The sequence below is a fragment of the Epinephelus moara genome, chromosome 5, assembly GCF_006386435.1.
Source record: "Epinephelus moara isolate mb chromosome 5, YSFRI_EMoa_1.0, whole genome shotgun sequence".
In the NCBI taxonomy this organism is placed as follows: Eukaryota; Metazoa; Chordata; class Actinopteri; order Perciformes; family Serranidae; genus Epinephelus; species Epinephelus moara.
This window is the reverse complement of record NC_065510.1, coordinates 23,524,862-23,542,388: the sequence shown is the minus strand read 5'-3', so window position 1 is coordinate 23,542,388 and position 17,527 is coordinate 23,524,862. Positions and strand designations below refer to the sequence as shown.

At 40.5% G+C, this 17,527-nt stretch overlaps 2 protein-coding genes across 2 annotated transcripts; both read right to left on the bottom strand.

Annotated features, from left to right (window-relative positions):
- Positions 1-1,629: 1,629 nt before the first annotated feature.
- On the bottom strand, positions 1,630-4,567 carry med28 (mediator complex subunit 28). The gene is made up of 4 exons (XM_050044496.1): positions 4,365-4,567; positions 2,650-2,716; positions 2,430-2,542; positions 1,630-2,179 (listed from the first exon to the last, which is right to left on the bottom strand). Exons 1-4 carry the CDS (start codon positions 4,521-4,523, stop codon positions 1,976-1,978), a joined length of 543 nt encoding a protein of 180 aa, XP_049900453.1. The 5' UTR covers positions 4,524-4,567; the 3' UTR covers positions 1,630-1,975.
- A 2,775-nt stretch (positions 4,568-7,342) lies between these two features.
- lap3 (leucine aminopeptidase 3) lies at positions 7,343-17,329 on the bottom strand. The gene is made up of 13 exons (XM_050045263.1): positions 17,122-17,329; positions 16,355-16,470; positions 14,739-14,793; positions 14,549-14,654; positions 14,301-14,460; positions 14,043-14,207; positions 12,209-12,367; positions 11,979-12,103; positions 11,711-11,799; positions 11,467-11,569; positions 9,266-9,345; positions 9,049-9,161; positions 7,343-7,885 (listed from the first exon to the last, which is right to left on the bottom strand). The coding sequence occupies exons 1-13, from the start codon at positions 17,218-17,220 to the stop codon at positions 7,699-7,701; spliced, it is 1,557 nt and encodes a 518-aa protein (XP_049901220.1). The 5' UTR covers positions 17,221-17,329; the 3' UTR covers positions 7,343-7,698.
- Between the last annotated feature and the right edge of the window lie 198 nt (positions 17,330-17,527).

Below are 17,527 nucleotides of genomic sequence, written 5' to 3'. Positions count from 1 at the left end.
ATGACTTCTCAAAAGTTTACATGGTAACTGCAAATATTGATCATGTTTGATTTAGTTTCTCATAAATTTGAGTTGCCATGAGTATTTGTATTTTTATAATGCATACCGTTTCAACCAAATTAATTTTTGTCTCTGCAGACATGGACTTCCATGAGGCAAAGACTCACTTACAGCCTTAACACAGCTCACATTATCTCAATCAGAGAATGTACTATAAGAAGAAATGCCCATCTGGAGTTCTGCAAATGCAATAATAAACCCACCGTCCCCCTGTTTACTCATGTCAAGACCACAGACCCCTGTTCTGCATGAAGCTTTGTCCCCGGTGTCCATCTGTGAGGATCTGTGTCTGGCCGTACTGACAGTGGACAGGCGTTAGCTGCGAGGCTGCGGAGAACAAGTCTGTTATGGTGTGAAGGCGCTGAATGCATTAGAGACAACAGGCTGTCAGGAGGCTCAGTCATGGCCTATCTGAAGTCATTTCTCTGTCATCATCTCATACACAAGTGAATATTAAAGCTGTCAACAAGCTATGTTTATTAACCATAATGACAAAACTTAATTTTGATAATTAATATAAATACATGGATGTTTAAACTATGGGACAACCTTAGATAATTAAAGGACCATTCCACTGTTTTAGTATTACGTTTCCATAAATTTTGAGTGAGACATTTTAAAATAGAGAATAGTCAAATCTGAAGCAGCAGAAGCTCACTTGATTTTTAATCCCAAGCTTGGGGTAATGGTCCATGAAGGATCCTGCAATTCCCATAATGCAACTTGCTAGCATCTCTCTGTTAGATCTTCTCTGTCCTCTAGATGCCCATGTCTTTTAAAGTTTGTAACGCAGCCTGTTACATTAATAATGTAGTCTCCAAGTCCAAACTCGGATAACCCTGATGTTTTCAGAGTTTAGGCGTGTCCGTATAGTGTTTTTCTCTGGCAATAAAGTGCTGGCGGGGAAATGGGGAGCGCCTCATGCAAGCGCTTCATTAATAAATTGCTCCCTGCGTTTTTTGTTTCTATGACAACAAGCTTATAACGTGTAGGTATGACGATAAAAGCACAACACCCTCCAGCAGCATGCAGTGTCCAACCAATCTGCTCCCACAGATGGGCTTTTCTGTCTTTGTTGTGATAGTTTCCGTCTGACATATCCTTCAGCTCGGGATAAAAAGACGCAGCCAGAAGAGCTCGTACTCCATTTTCTTGGTTACCAGGGTGACAAGTCTGGCCCCGTCTTATATATGATTGGTTGCCTGAAAAGGAGCGGCAGTAAGGACACCAGCGCCTTTCCCTTAAGTCCAGATCTTTAACTAGAAGTGCTGAGAGTGGCCGCACAAAACACGGCCGCATAAGCTCACTCCTCATTGGGAACAACTGGAAAAGACTTTGGGGCTCAGAAAAAAACATCACATGGACAACTCAGCCTTACACAGCTCCTCAAGAAAAGACTTTATATAACTGTTTAGACTAGCTTAGTACGACTCTCCAGGACCGGTAAACTCATCTTCTTGTCTGAAATTGACAGAGAGCCCCTTAATATTCTACAGAAAGTAAAGCTAGGCCCCTTTTTTAATCACAAAAATGTATCCACTGGAAAACAAGAAAAAGACTTAAGTCAGATTTCAAAATACAAACAAATGTCATTTTATTTTAACAGTAAAAAAGTCAGCAACAGAAATATTTACATCAAACAAAATACTGAAAAAAAGGAAATAAAACTATGTCATGATTTTCCCACAGGTCCATACCTGACTGTGGGAATCACGCAATGTACGAGGTGTTTGTTCTTCTTTAGAGTTAAGGTACGGTCACATTACTCTACTGTCCTGCAAATACTTGCTCCGCTTCAAATCAAGCATGTGTCTCACACATCCCTCTGTTATCCACATCAGAACTATAAGATCACATTCTGAGAACGGAGCAGTTTTAATTAACATAAGACTAATGTGACCGTACCTTTGGTGTGTTAGTTTGGTTTTAAAGGGGCAGGGGGCAGACTCGCAGAGGCCTGCTCCAGAAAGGTGAGTGGTCCAGGAGGAGGGAGGTCTGAGGGTTTTCGGTGCTGAACGCTCACATCCTCGAGCACTTGTTGCCAGTGGTGCAGTTTGGTCAAGTGTTTCTGAACCAGCAATTCTTTCCTCTGTAGCTCATTACGTAACTCTGACACATCCTGAAGTGAGAAAAAAAAATGTACTTGAGAAGAGAGAAGGCGCAGTGACAAATGGAGGGAAATAAATAATTTGTAAACACTGACAGCATGTCACAAATTCAGGTCTAAGAAATGAAGGCAATGCCAGTGAACACTGGAGACTGAGATCTCCAAGAGTTTGGTTTGTGTCTACACAGATCATTAGGGAATCAAAACCTACAAGTACACAAATAAAAGGTTAATAGGATACGAGGATAGGATAATAATTTACCTCTTTCACCACCTGCTCTGGTTTCTGCACAGACAACTGAAGCCTTTTCTGTAAGAAGAAGCACTCTGTCTGTCGAGCCACGTCCAGAAACTTCTGTATGCACTGGTCAACACCTGCAATCAACAGACAAATAAATAAACATTGATAAACAGATTATAGTAGGAGATAAAATAAAACTACCATAAATAAACAATCAACAAATATTAGAGGCTACACTCACCAGTTCGAATCTCCTCCTGGTCAGTTCCATTAACATAGTCTTGGCTTACCAGAGATGCAAAACATGCCTGAAGAACAAATGCAGGGAGAAAAACATCAGTAAATTTCTCAATGAGTGGTTCATAATCCTGCTCTTTAGGGTTTGAGTAGAGGTCGTTTTGTAGCCTTCTAGTCCCTGACTGCAAGAATAAGGATGACAACCAGCAGGTCCTGAAGGAGAGGCTGTGTCACATGCTGTTTTGTCCAAGGGATCTGTTTACTCTTAAATGATACCAGCTGTCTAGCCTGAGTGAATGGAAAGAGACAAAGTAGTGTCCCGGACCTCATATGCCTAACAGTCTGGACTAAGATACAATGGACTGTGGGATAGGGGAGTTCTAATTGTTCTGGATACAAGTGTTTTGATGACGTCACCAACCCACTGTCGAAACAGCAAAATTAAACCAAGCAAACTATGTGTTAACTGACTTAATTTGAAGACTACATGGCTAAAGGTAAGTTGAGCATTACTCTCATACTGGGTGTGACTGTTGACAATGTCACTCCAAAACCATTTTAGACATTTATATACACAGTTTGTGTTTGAATTCTGCCCAAAAGTGTTGAGGTCGGTACTCTGTGCAGGCCAGTCAAGTTTTTCCACATGAAAATGGGAAAACCATTTTGGTACAGATTTAATTTTGTGCATGGGTGGAAACAAAAGCCTTACAAAAGAGAGAAATCCCAGCAGTCAAAAATGCTGCATTGAAGAGCAGCTTACAGTTTCATGATACTGTGCTTGATCGAAAGACTGTTAATACCATTTCATATGTTTTACCTGTCAAAGGGCGTTATCACTGAAGACATTTTGACATATCAGAGTAGAAAAAGCACAGACTTAAATAATAATAATAATGATTCTGATTGCTGTTTTAGGTTCAGGAACCTGGGGTTGTTGCTGCTGGCTCTGAGTCACACTGTTATGATTTACTGGGACTCTAAACTAATTTTATTAATAACATTTTTGTTTTTTCTACTATGACAGTCAAAGTGTCTACTGTGATAAAAGCCTATTTTTTTAAATCGTTTTTTAATGCACAATTTATTAATATGTATGCAGGACTCACTGGAAATAGTACTGTTGGTAAGTAGATTATCTCAGTAGAATAAAAATAACTTCTATCCCAAACTGTTATAAAGTTTAAGGCACACTATTTGCAACTGCAGTGCCCAGGTTTAGCAATGAAAAACTGTCCCATAATAAGTAACAAACCAATGTAGGTTTCCAAAGGGATATGAAGGATTTTCAGTCTTGGCTGTAGTATCTTGAGTAAAGGGAACCAAAGATACTATGTTATTTGCTATTGTTGCATGTCAGCTGTCAGTCTCAGGTGAAGGTTTTTGTAGTGATGGAAAATGAGCTTGGAGTAGAGCTGTAGCTGTCAGATTAAGGGTTAAAGGTTAACATTACAGGTTAGTGAGTCAGTCTGGAGGTAGCATTAGCCTAGCTCATTTATTTTGGCCTTAACTATTATTATAATTCACAGTTATCTAAGCATGATTTATTCAAAGAAGACGTGATAATATAAATTTATCTTTCTATAGCCCCCTCATGTGAGACTGCAGTGTCTTAGCAACAACAGTGAATCAAACATTAAACGTAACGTTAGCTAGCTTAATAAGCTAACAACAGGTAGCACACGAAGCTAATGGAAGCTAGCACATTTAGCCCATTACCTCGAAGGAAGCCTCCAGTTCGTCCACCAGCGTGTTGTTTCCCGGAGGTCTGGTAACGTTACCGGGGAAACCCGGCTGGCCCGGTCCACCGGGACCCCCGACAGGATGCGCACCGGGCGGTTGCTGACCGGAGAACATCCCACTCATGGAAGATGCCATTCCGATCTGACCGCTTTCAGTCGACCCGCTCCGCGCATGCGCAAAGAGAGGGCTGTTGCTATGTGAGCTCTTTTCGCCAAAAGTATGTGGACAGCACTGTTTGCATGTTTTTGTTGATCTAGGATTGTTTTTCCTGGTTTGGCTGGTTTCAGTAAATATTTCAGACCAATGGTTGCCAACCTGGGGTCATGACCACATAAGGACGAAGAAAGAAAACATATTAAACAAATTTTAACATTTCACTGACTCTTCTTTTTTTCCTGCAAGTTTCCTGTGTATTTCTGTATTTCTTGTTCAACAGTCACATAATGCTGTAATGTTTGGGATTTCACATACTTCTGGCCAAGTAGTGAGCATCCATGTGTTGAAAACAAGGCAAAAGCAACAACAAATGTGTCCCACACATAATTACAGTCTTATTGAGTTTAAGGGGTGCAAACTCATCAGGGGTGAAAAAGGTGACAAACATAAGAACCTCCTAGGGGAGTTGACAAACAAATTTTTGATGGTCAAGTGATTTGGTAGATGTGATCCTGATTGCCATTTTGACCCATTTTGGATTTAAAGCAAAATTCATGGTTGAAATGGCTAGGCCTATATGTAGCACAGGTAGATGGACCTGCCTGCTTGGCATCACTGCCTGATGCACCTCCAACGGTGCCTTTGCGCCAGCTGCAGGGTCATCAGCCGGGAGCCACCCTTCACTAATGTTTCGCTCCATTAATCCCGGAACATCTCTTGGTAGTGGAGCAGCGATAGGGACGTCTCCCTACCGCTCCCTGCAGCTGGCCCTAAGATCCCTGTTTCCCCCACGATTTGTCCTTCCTGCAAAGCCAGAGCCAGAAACTCCCCTGCTCTGCCTCCTCGGCAATGTCCCTGATGGCCCTCTTCAGCTTGGCACCTCTAATGCCCAAGGACTTAAAGAGGCGCTGGGCTGATGCTTCTGTGTAGCCTCTGCTCCCAACCTCCACTGGGAATGTGAACGCCCTCCACCCAGCTTGTGAGCATGCAGCTGCCAGCTCTGCATACCTGTCCTTCTTCCTCTCGAAGGCAGCCTCCATTCCATCCTCCCACGGGATGGTCAACTCGATCATGGGGACCGTCTTGGTGAGGGAAGACCAGATGACGATGTCAGGTCGCAAGGAGGTTGAGGTGATCTCCAGAGGGAACCTAAGCAGCTGGTTGAGGTCAGCCATTAGGTTCCACTCCGCTCCAGGAGTCAAGAGGGACCAAGCCCTAGCGGTGTTGGACAGGCCCTGGTCTCCCTGTCTAACAAAATGGATACGTCTCTGTGAAGGTACTGTGCTGTCCTTATTCACCTCAAGCCTGTGTGCTTCCAGGATCTCAGCGATCTTGCGCTTAATATATTTTGATTAAACTCTAACTAAAATATTATTTTAGGAATAATAATATATTTTGTGTATTACTGTAGCCTAAAGAGCATTTCATGATATATTTCTAGATTTCTATGCAAGTCTAAGAGTGCCTAGACCTAGAGCTAGACCATTTCATCTAATTTTTGACATTTACAAAGCTCTCCAAATGCCTTTTGACATAGCTGTGGAAATTAATCGCAAAGTCACTTTTTTGCTATAGGTATTTTTTCTCAGCCAGTTATATTCTCTTCTCACCTGTGAAGACCCTGCATGATCATCCTTGCTGGTCTCTGGTCCACTGTCTCCTCCCTGACCCTGCTCTTTCAGTCAAGCGTCTCACAGTTCACTTGAAAAGTCACGTCCTCCCCGGCGCATGAAACAGCCCGTAATCGGCTGACTGTGAGACTAGAGCTGCTGATGCAAATGTTAGTTTTGTCGTAGTGTAGTGCTGAATGCTGCTTTTTGCCAATCGGTCTAAGACTAGGATGCAACCAGTTCATGTTTTTAAGGGTGATGTTGACATTTCTGATCATTTGTATGGAAGTCCAGGGCTGCAAATATAAAGATGAACGGTTAGACATTTTGGAATATTATCTGCTTTCTTTCTGTCAGTCAGCTGGGAATATTAATACCACTATCATATGTGCGCATTAAATAAAGTCACAGTTAGCAGCCGAATAGCTTAGCTTGGCTTCAAAAGCGGAAAAATGAAAATGAAAAAGGCACTTTTTATTTCATTTTTATCTGAAATGAGCTTCATGTCACATTAAATGGTAGATTTACACATTTACATTTTTTTGTACTTTCATTTTGGTAATTATATGCATTATCAAACCTGAAAATAAAAATGGAGCTGTTAACACGTTTTTTGACATACATCATGTGCTCACAGACAGCAAATGAAATCTTAATTTAAGTAAATGATTTTATCTTAATAGTGGCAGCCCTGGACTTCCATATTTTGTGTTAATTCTTGAGGCATCAGTATCTGGTTTGCTTCAGGGTGGAAACAGGATTTCAAAAACCCAAATGAAACGATCAGAAAAGCCAATAACAGCCCAATGAAACTGGTCAGATCCCAGTACAGACCTGGTTGACCATTATGGATCCAAACTATCGTCTTAGTATTTTTGCACTTCAAAGGGTGTTGGAAGACTGGAACGATGCCTCCTAAATCTGTGGAGCATCTTCTTATGAAATCATATGTACTAGTGCAGTGCCCGTAGTAAGCATATATTTTGGTTAGGAGGCTTTTAGCAATGACACTGTAGGGAGTTGAACCCCATTTTACTAATGTGAAAGTACCACTACTAGTATCTTTTTTGCTTTGTCATTGGGAAAAGTGTAAACACAAATGGAACATCAGTCAACTGAGTGAACAGATATTGTGTGGAAATGTATGGGAAGGTATTTCCAAAGATGAAATTAATTAAAGTAAAAAGTGAAAAAGGTGAAATTTAGAGTTTATTTTATACAACATATAAATTATGCACACTATGTAATTATTACAGCGCTTCAGGTGTTTTTTAGCTGAATCAAACGGCATGGAGAGACAGTGAACCTGTACTATATTGTGGCTTCTTCACTGACGCGTTAGCTGTATGTAAACATCACAGCCGTCAGATTGGTTTAAAGAAACAACAGCTATGAATCACTGCCAACATCTTCAGAGCTCCTCCATGGAAATGATACTGTTCAAATGTGCACAGATGTCTAAACTTGGCCACTGATAAGAATTTACTGTTTGTCTGAAAAGAGGCTCGCAGTCAGAGAGTCCTGTGTCCGATCTGATATCTGTGTCAGCCATTGTGGGCCAGTCCAGCAGCAAACTCAACCAGCGTACGTGTTGGTCTTCCAGACATGCCTTTTCTCAGGTAGGGAATTTCATCTTTGTTACTCATCACACCTGCGATGTCCAGATGGGCCCAATGAGGAGCTGTGACAAACTCTCTTAGGAATGCAGCTGCTGTGCAAGCACCGCCAGAACTAGAAAGATAATCAACAGACAGAGCAGTGAGACTCAAGGAAATTAAGCCATGAGTATACTCCTGGCTTCTGTGCTCTTATTTTGAAATAAAGGCAAAATGAGTAGAGAGTTGAAACATTGATCAGCATTCATTTCGTTTGCTAAATGCTAATCGTGTGATTCCAGATGGGCATAAATCTCATTTTATGTTTGTTCCTGTGTTGTTACAGGTGTCATAGAGTGCTGCAGAGATGAACCCTAAAACCCAGAAGTGAGTTAGCATTTTAGCACTCCTGACTCTCTCGTCTCAGAATCAATGGGTTTCTTGGTTAGATGCCTGGAATAGGGTCTGTGGTTAACACAAGCATTAGAGACTTTCACGTTTTGTTCTACCACATAAAAAACATCAGTTAATACTCCACTCGTGAATTTCAAAGCTTTCATGTGTCTTAAAAAAGGTGGTTGCTAATAACTGGGTAAATGAGACTACAAGGTGTTCTCACGCCGAACACGGCTTTACAGTCTCGTTTTGGTGGTGACGTCATGTGACCAGGGTGTAGTTCATTTATAGCCTAACTTTATCTTTTTGCTTCTGAATACTGCACTTACACTTCAAAAATGATATAAGTGGTGGTAATTTGTAAAGATTATCCCGCTGAACAAATCGTGTAACTATCATAAACTTTTCAGAAACTGTCCTGCTCTCTTTCCCTAAAATGATTTTTGCCGACTACCATTTGCCTGATTTCATGTGAGTGCTGCCTAAGTAACTCTTCATTATAAAAATATTACTGTCAGTATTACACCAACAGTTTGTAGTGATTTTAAAATAACCTGCATGTTCTTATCTACAATTATAATTATATCAATACTCCTTTATTGTAAATCAAAGAAAACAAGCACTTCCTACCTGAAAATTAGTTTAGTTCAGGAGTTCACCTTGAAACGTCCTGATCACGATCCAGCTAACTGTCAATAAGCTGCATTTCTACAGCTTTAAGGCTTAAAGACGTGTTTCTTTGACAACAGCTCCAGAGGAGTTTTAAACAAAGAAATCCCAACTCATAACACTCAAACTGATCTGGATGCCTCAGTTATCTACATACTAAGAAGTGGGCTCTGTACTCCCCTGATGTCTGGAGCAGGAGCTGCAGGCGCTCACTGGCTGTAGTAAGATACGTACCGGCTGTACTTCCCGATGTTGTTGAGGTCAGCCAGCTGGCTGTCAGTCACTTGTCTGGTGTAATGCTGGAACAGAGGCATCCGCCACACTCTGTCACCTGTCACAACACTAGCCTACACACACATTTACACACACACACACACACACACACCATTAGTCAACACAGGAGCTGATGGACTGAGGCGCTGTGAGTGTGTTCACTGTGCACACACAGTACCTTGTGCAGCTGCTCCCAGAGCCAGTCAGAGTTTGTAAACACTCCAGTTGCTGCTGAGCCAAGAGCTACATCCATGGCACCTTGGAGACAGAAGGAGACAAGTTTTCATTTTTTCTTTTTATATCGTTCATTTCATCATGCAACATTATAAGCCCTGGGTGCTTTCACACCTGCAGTCACACTAAGTTCTAACCAGTAAACCAACCTGCAAACATGAACTCATATGGAGAGGCAACTTTTGGTTTTGGTGACTGTCATCTTGCTGCACGTTATACGGAAAACATGTGATTAGCGATATGACTGTTGTTACTTGCGATAAGTAAACAGTTATTAAAATGTACTCAGTTTTGCCTCTCTGTTTTCAATGTATTTCTAAAATACAACAAATTGTTTGTTGAATTAAACAAATGACAGGAAATTATTTCCCCCATTCTTTTACTGAACAAATTGAACATTGAACTGAACACAAAAGGCGAATAAATAATAAAAACAGTTACATTTTCATAGAAGTTTTCTACTGATACTCTACTTAAACTAACTCAGAAAAGCCCTGAGTGGAATATTGCAGCCTTTTGCAATGTGTTTATCGCACAAGTTGACATTGCGATGATAAATTAAAAAAAGAAACGAAAAAAAAAAAACCGACACATTGTGCAGCCCTAACATGGACCCACATGGGGAAATCAAATTCCAGTGAGTTACAGCAAGTCATGCTGCAAAAAGAAGAGTATGACCATAGACTGTACTACTACTGTCACTACTGTGACATAACACATTTGATTGTGGACTCCCATTTTGAAGCCTTGAGTTTGGTATTTTGGCCGTCGCCATCTTGGATGTTTGGAGCCACAAGTGACACAATTTGGGTGAGAGGGTGGAGATAACCCTAACATTAGCTGCTAGCTTGTTTAGCACTGTGCATTTACAGCTATGGTTAACTGTGATTAATGATAATGCTAATGCTAGTTTTCACTGTCTACAAACAGGCTTAAATTGTAGTTGTACTTACTGGAAAAACTGAACATCCGACTCCTTAGAGGGTCTTTTAGTACAACCAAACACTACAAAAGACTTTTTTTTTGGCGACTCAAATGTTACAATTAACTTTCTTGAATTAAAAAAAAAAACACTGAAATATCGACAAATGCGGCTGCGCCTTTGTGAATCTGGGGTTGTTTACGTTACTAACAAATGTTGTCTCTGTGGTAGCAACTTGTCAACAGATGGCGGCCACCTGTCACTCAAAGCAGCCACACCCTTAATTATATGTCAATTTAAGCCTCAATCAAATTTAAATACGTGCGTTTTATAAAAACTCACCCCCTGTTCAGTTGTCTAGAGGGGGGAAATTAACTATAGAGACCAAAACTGTTCTTGTACCAGGCTGTAAACCTGTTTATTTATGTTGTAAAGTTGGTCATTTTAACATGAGGGTCTATGGGGATTGACTTGCTTCTAGAGCCAGCCTCAAGTGGCCATTCAAGGAACTCCAGTTTTTGGCACCGCATTAGCATCACTTTACAGTCCCGGAGGCTGCCGCTTTGAAATGACATGCATCAAACGTGCCCAGCAGGTTTTGAACTGGGGGTGTCACAGTTATACTACATAACATATTAACCACTAGACCAGTGGATCTTTCACAGCAAATATTTTGACTTGTCATAGTAGGAAAAGCACAGGTGAAACTGATAGCATTAAAGATAACTTAGTTCCATTGGGTGTCACAGTAAGCTGTCACAGTGAGCCAGCATGTACAACACCAGGCTCTCTTCTAAATGGAATGCAGCTGTTGTTAATGTTGTTAAATACTCCCACTATGACATGGCAAAATGTCTGCCATGAAAAAGGTTTTTTGAATGCCCAAGACACCTCTGTTTTAACTCCTTTTTGCTTTCTAACGTATCGGGGAATTCCCACACTCAGTTCCTCATGATTCTGCATAATAACATACACTGTGTGTACAGATCATTTCCTTGATTCCTCGTTTCTTCATCAAAAAACAGTTTTTAACACGGTCTCAGTCCGGTTTTGTGGTCAGCAACAAAAGCTCAAATTACAGAAAACAGAGTTCCCTCTAATCGTGCCAAACAAAAATCGAAGTCAAAGCCACACTCATGACATATGTATGACATAAAGATAAAAACATCAGTTGTTTTTATCACCAATGTCATTGTTTAAATAAATTAAGTGAAAAATCCCACCTGTTAGCGTAGCAACGTTGACAATGGCTCTGGGGTTGAACGTGTGTCCGTAACATAGAGCATCAGCAAGAATCAGTCGGCCCTCTGCATCTGTATTATCAACCTGCACAGAACAACAATGACACTTGTTCATCTGTGCGCACACACACACACACACACACACACACACACACACACACACACACACACACACACACTCAGGTAACTGTTTGAAACTTTCAGGTGCCATCATGGCTGCACCCACCTGGATTGTTTTTCCATTTTTGGCTGTGACAACATCACCTGGTTTGGTAGCTTTTCCACTGGGCATGTTCTCACACAGCGGAGCTAGACCTGATTTATTGTAACAAGTGGAAACAGGCAGGTGAAAGAGATTTGTCTTCACTTAAACATTAAGATACGTTTGTATATATATACACACATAAAAAAATAAGTGGATTGCAGAGATTTAAAGTTATAAAAGCACTTTCAAAAAAATTATGTTGGAGGATCCATATTATCAAAAAGCTCACCAATAATGTTAATCGGCAGTTTCAGAGCTGCTGCTGTGACGATAGACGCACACACAGTGGCAGCTCCTCCCATATCAGCTCTCATTGCATCCATAGAGGGAGACGGCTTCAGAGAAATACCACCACTACCGACAAACAGATGAGGGGGACACAAAACAACTTTAATGTGAGCATTGTGATGTTTTTTTAAGATGAAGTAATGAGCTCGAGTGTGTATTATTATGGTGTACCTGTCAAAAGTGATGCCTTTGCCCACTAAGAGTAGCGGGGCCTGCTTGCTGTCAGGAGAACCATTGTAATGTAGCTCCAGGAAGACAGGGGGCTCCTCTGAGCCTTTAGACACACTGAGGAACGCTCCCATCTGTTGCTCCTCTATCCAAGCCTGGGATCTATAGGAGCACATGTGTAATTACACAAGTACACTGATTTCCTTCACCTGCTCTCCAGGGTACAAAAGACAATCAATAATCAGACCTTATCTTAATAATGACAGAATATTTTGATTTAGCTGTTAACAGGAGATGTTCATATTTATTATTACCTCTGCCAGGGAGGTTTTGTTTTTGGTTTGGTTTGTTTGGTTCCTTGGACCAAAGAAGAACCCATTAAATTCTGGAGTGGATCCGAATCACGATTTGATACACTAAATATTTTCCCATTCATTAAATGTCTAGTGTGTAGGAGTTAGTGGTATCTAGTGGTGAGGTTGCAGACTGCAACCGACTGAAACCAAGCAAAGGAGAAATACGTGGCCAATGCAAAAACATAAATGGCCCTATCTGGAGCCAGCGTTTGGTTTTGGGCTACTGTAGAATAGCATGAGGACTCTTTGGAAGAGGACCCCCTTCATATGTTGATATAAATGACTCATTGTAAGGTCAAACAAAAAAAATGTCGGGTTTAAACCGGGCTCGGGCTCATAATTACAGTTAAAGGGACGGGACGGGACGGGACGGGCCGGGACAGAACATGCACGGGCTCGGGTGGGGTTGGGCTGGATTTTTTGGGCCTGATCTACACACACTGGACCTTTAACATTGCAAGATAGGGCATTTGGCCTTGGCAGAATAAATGTCATACATCTTAAAATCCCTTATGGATCGTAGTTAACATCAATAGTGACCAACAGCCAACAGCAGAAATACAATGACTCCATATCACAATCCACATTCCAGTAATTCTCTAGGGTAGCCTAAATATGCATTTCAAACTTCATACAGAAAGCAGTCGTTATGGAAAACTCGTTCTAATAGTTTTGGAAATATATCCAGACATATTAGTGGTTGCGGTTGTAGAGTCATATATCAAAGAATACCTGACTATTGCCCTTGGCGGAGGTCTGTGCTCTCTGAGTGCCTTTCTAGTTCCATTTGTTTTTTAGTTTACAACTTTTTGGTCTATACAATCTAAGGAAATTATTCTAAAATACTTCCCAAGGTAACATCTTAAAATTGCTTGTTTTGTCCAACCAAACATCCACAACCACAAAGACATTCAAATTACTGTTACACAAGGCAGAGAGAGCAGCTAATCCTCACAACTGAGAAGCTGGAACTTGGGGATATTTGCTACTGTAGCTTAAAAAAAAAATCACTTAAACGAAAAAAATCAATGAAATTTTTTTTAAATAAATATAAATTAATAATATAAATTTCCATCCTTTGAGTAATCAATCAATCTGCTAGTTGTTTCACGTCTAGATTGACAGTTTCCAGCCCAGTAAATGCTCAAAGCTCTCAGAATACTATAAAGTAGATGCCAAAATATTTCATGATTGTATCACAGGATATATATTCAAGCCACAATTTAATCATCTGCCAAAAAAGTTTTCCCACAACATATAGACAAATGTAGTTTAACATCTGGTGACACGATAAGAAGCAGTTGGATTATTCTATGTCCCATAATGCCTTGAAAACTTCTTGATTATACAGTACACACGTCTAAAACGTCCTTTAATAGTGCTACAAATTAAACTACTGTATTTCACGACTTTGTTGTTGTTTTTATTTCTGAGTACTGTCACACTGGGGACACTAAAGCAACGATGAATGATGCACAAACCTCTTGGTGATTGTTACGTGTTCGCCGTGTAGCGCTAATTTCTCTTCAATGGTGTTGGCAAAAGCAGTAGGAGTGATGTGATTGGCCGGAGCCTCCATGAGCAGCCGTGCCAGGTTTTGACCTTCTGCGTACGTGACTCCTTTCTGCCAACCGGCCGAGTCACCACTGAGAATATATACACACACAGACATATACACAAACATTAGCATGATGAATCAGATGCCCCAGTGTTGTGCTACAGCCCATTCGTCAGTCTACCTTCCATGAAGCTGTGTGGATACTTTGGTCTTCTTCTTTGATTTGAGCTGGTCATATTGAAACAAACCCAGAGCGGCGCCTTCTGCTGCCGACTGGGCATCACCGCAGCCGTCCACCTCCACATGCTTCACCTCCAGGTCCTGAAGTAACCGACATCCAGCTGAGCACACACAGACACACACAGATATCAGTCAGGTGCGCAGCCAGTATGTAGCCAGCACTGAGACGAGCAGAGTCTCGTGTCTCACCTGACACTGCCGCTCTGATGTTCTCCTTGCTGGTGTCCCAGTTCTCTGACCCACACACAGCTGCACTGGTCTTACCCAGCCCAACCACTGCCACACACGGGAAGTCCTGAAGAAGACACAGGAAACATTTGATTACTCTGATGTTATCATGAGACCAGGTTTGTCTTAATTTGATGTCAAACTTTGTTACCTTGTGGATTCCATAAAATATTCTGCTTTTGCCTTTCTTAAGAGTCGGTCCAGAGCTGGAGAGAACAAAACAAAACAAACAAGTTAGTCAGACACACAGAGCTGGTGTGAGATCCATTAGGAATGCCACTGTACTGTGAAGTTTTTTCACAGCTGAATATTAAGGATGCTCCAATCACATTTTTTCTCTCCTGAGACAAATCAAAATACCAAGTACAGATCTGCTACCACTGTTCTTTTTATTTCTTTGTCAATTTATCAGTGAGGTTTAATCTGAAAACCTCACTGGATGGATCAAAATTTTAGGTATTCATTCATAGTGATTCTTTGTAAACCTGTAAAGTTTTACTCATATTTTGTCCTGGACGGTTTGTAAAAGTGTGTTATTGCAATTTTATAATACCAGTTAATAACAGTGTCTTAGAAACATCAATAAATGTAGATCTCCACACCGTCTAATACCCAATCAGTTTAATTAGAGCAGTATCAGTAAATGAATACCCAACATATTGCTGATAAATACTTTTTTTGAAGCAGAATCTTTTACAAATGCAGGTACAATTATGTTCTGTTGATTAATTTACTTTTATGTTCCTTCTCTCCCTCTTGCTTTGAATTTTTAATTCAGGTATTTTTTTTTTTCAAATGTAGCTTTCCCCAGTTACTTATGTTCGTCCTTTTATGTTTAGTAAATCAATAACATCTATTGTAACCTTTTTATGAGTTAGTATGGTCATATTATCTGCATTTGTATGCACTAATTAATGAATAGAGGGAAAAAGAAAAGAAAACAAACAGCCATATTGATTTTTTCTGTTAATTTGACTTTTGTATAAAGTAAGAAAGAGAGGCAAAACTCCACAAACATTCTACAAAAAGCCATACACACTTGGGTAATGTGGTATAACGATATATACAGTGATAACGGAGATTGAATTACTGGTGTAACAGGTTGTGTATATAGTCATCTATGACTGGAATCGAATCGCTATACAATTTCTGGATACTGTCATTAAAGAACCTAACCTAACCTTATCAGTGAGCAGGACTGCCTCACAGCAATTAGCTGATAACTCACCAAAATTAACACAGTCTAATAAAACAACAATCACACCTTCATGAAGGTTACAAAGTTCAGTTTTTATTTTGTTTAAACTTTTCAAAAGGAAGTTTGGAAACATCTACAGCTTAATGAAAACTGAACAAATTTAGTCTGCTCAAAAAAAAAAACAAAAGAAGAAAGCAATTGAACCTTGAGAGGAGCTGATTTTGTCAAAAGAATCTCCTTAAATGAACTCTCAAACACCATGTTTCAGAGAGGCAGTGGTTCAAATGCTGGAGGTTGTCGTTAGTGGTGCTTTTTAATTGCGCTGTGTTATATCCATTTTCCCAATATCTTGTATTTTACAAAGCCTCCACAATGATCATAACGTTGAATCAACAGCTCTCTAAAACAGCTTACACAAAATCTTAACTTTCTATCATTCGTGAAGGGAGGCGTTACGCAAGACTGTTTTATTAGACTACTACACTAGGAGTACCTAATAAACTGATTGTATATTATTATCATCACCCAAAAAGACATATTCTGACAGCTCACAAATATCACAGACTCACATTTTCAGCAGTTCAGAGAGTTTCCCAGACAGAGTTTGGTCAAAAGACGCAGCTGCATCTGTCAGATGAATGCCTCCCTCCTCTCCCTCCTTCTCAAATACTCCCAGCACCAGACCCTACAGACACACAAACACAGTAAGGACACCAGTTCCACATATCGTCTTTCTCGCTGTCAATCAACGTATCAGGAGCTCTGGTCCTTACAAGCAAAATCATGCTTGCTTGTAACCCCTCCTGTCTTGTGTGTTATTATGGCCACCTAATTGGCCATCAGCATTAAAGTTTGTGTGTGTCCCACTTTACTTAATGGTGAAATAGTTGTCTGTGTTATTTATTGATTACAACGCTTTAGTGAACTTTTTTGAGCGTTGACCCTTGACCCCTATTAAGTCATCAAGGTGAGTGTCATGGTTTGATTTAACTAAAGCCAAGTAAAAGTTACTTTAAGTAGACACTTGCTGTTTTTCACCTAGTTTATTTATTAGTATTGAGTTTGTTGTAAGCTTATAGTTAAAAAATAATAACAATAAATTAAAAATGGCTCATGTCAGTTTCACTAAAAATCTCAAAGACGGCACTGAACAATTGTTACTTTTCTGTAGTGAGTTATCATATCTGACAACTTCACAACTCAATTATGTGTTGCATTTGCAATTAAAAACCACTGGTATACAATGTTTAGTGTGTCTAAGTCCTGTGTGAGTTACTGATGTAACTGTGTGACAGCTGTGTGACAGGCTAACGGCTAACGGCTAACGGCTACTTACTTTTCTGTCGTTCAGGAGAGTCTGTGACGCAGAAAATGACCTGCAGTGTTTTGTCCGCACCGCCGTCTGCGCAGCTCTCCTCAGAAGAAGCATTGTCATCTGTTGTGCATATATAAATCCCAATGCAAACTATAAACTCAGAGATTTAGAGGTCGCATACATGTGGAAAAGCTAGCAGCTCGACCTGACAGCGTCGCGTTTGTAATACGTCACCAACAAGCGACAGAGACGGATATTTGTCGCCATCTGGCGGCAGCAGCGGGCAGCTGTAGGAGGAGCGACAGGTAAAACTATTGTGACAAAACAGTAACGTGAAGAGAAGTGAATATAGTACTATACTAAAGTAGAGTTTGAGGTACTCGTACTTTACTTGAGTATTCCCATTTTCTGCTACTTTATACTCTAC

Excerpts from the sequence above, each read along its gene's own strand:
- med28 (XM_050044496.1), bottom strand. The coding sequence starts at position 4,523 with ATGGCATCTTCCATGAGTGGGATGTTCTCCGGTCAGCAACCGCCCGGT. Across the intron at positions 2,717-4,364 it reads AACTGGAGGCTTCCTTCGAG|GCATGTTTTGCATCTCTGGT; the intron begins GTAATGGGCTAA and ends TTTGTTCTTCAG. Across the intron at positions 2,180-2,429 it reads CAGAGCAGGTGGTGAAAGAG|GATGTGTCAGAGTTACGTAA; the intron begins GTAAATTATTAT and ends TTCTCACTTCAG.
- lap3 (XM_050045263.1), bottom strand. The coding sequence starts at position 17,220 with ATGACAATGCTTCTTCTGAGGAGAGCTGCGCAGACGGCGGTGCGGACA. Across the intron at positions 16,471-17,121 it reads CTCTCCTGAACGACAGAAAA|GGTCTGGTGCTGGGAGTATT; the intron begins GTAAGTAGCCGT and ends GTGTGTCTGTAG. Across the intron at positions 12,368-14,042 it reads CACGTAACAATCACCAAGAG|ATCCCAGGCTTGGATAGAGG; the intron begins GTTTGTGCATCA and ends GTGCTCCTATAG.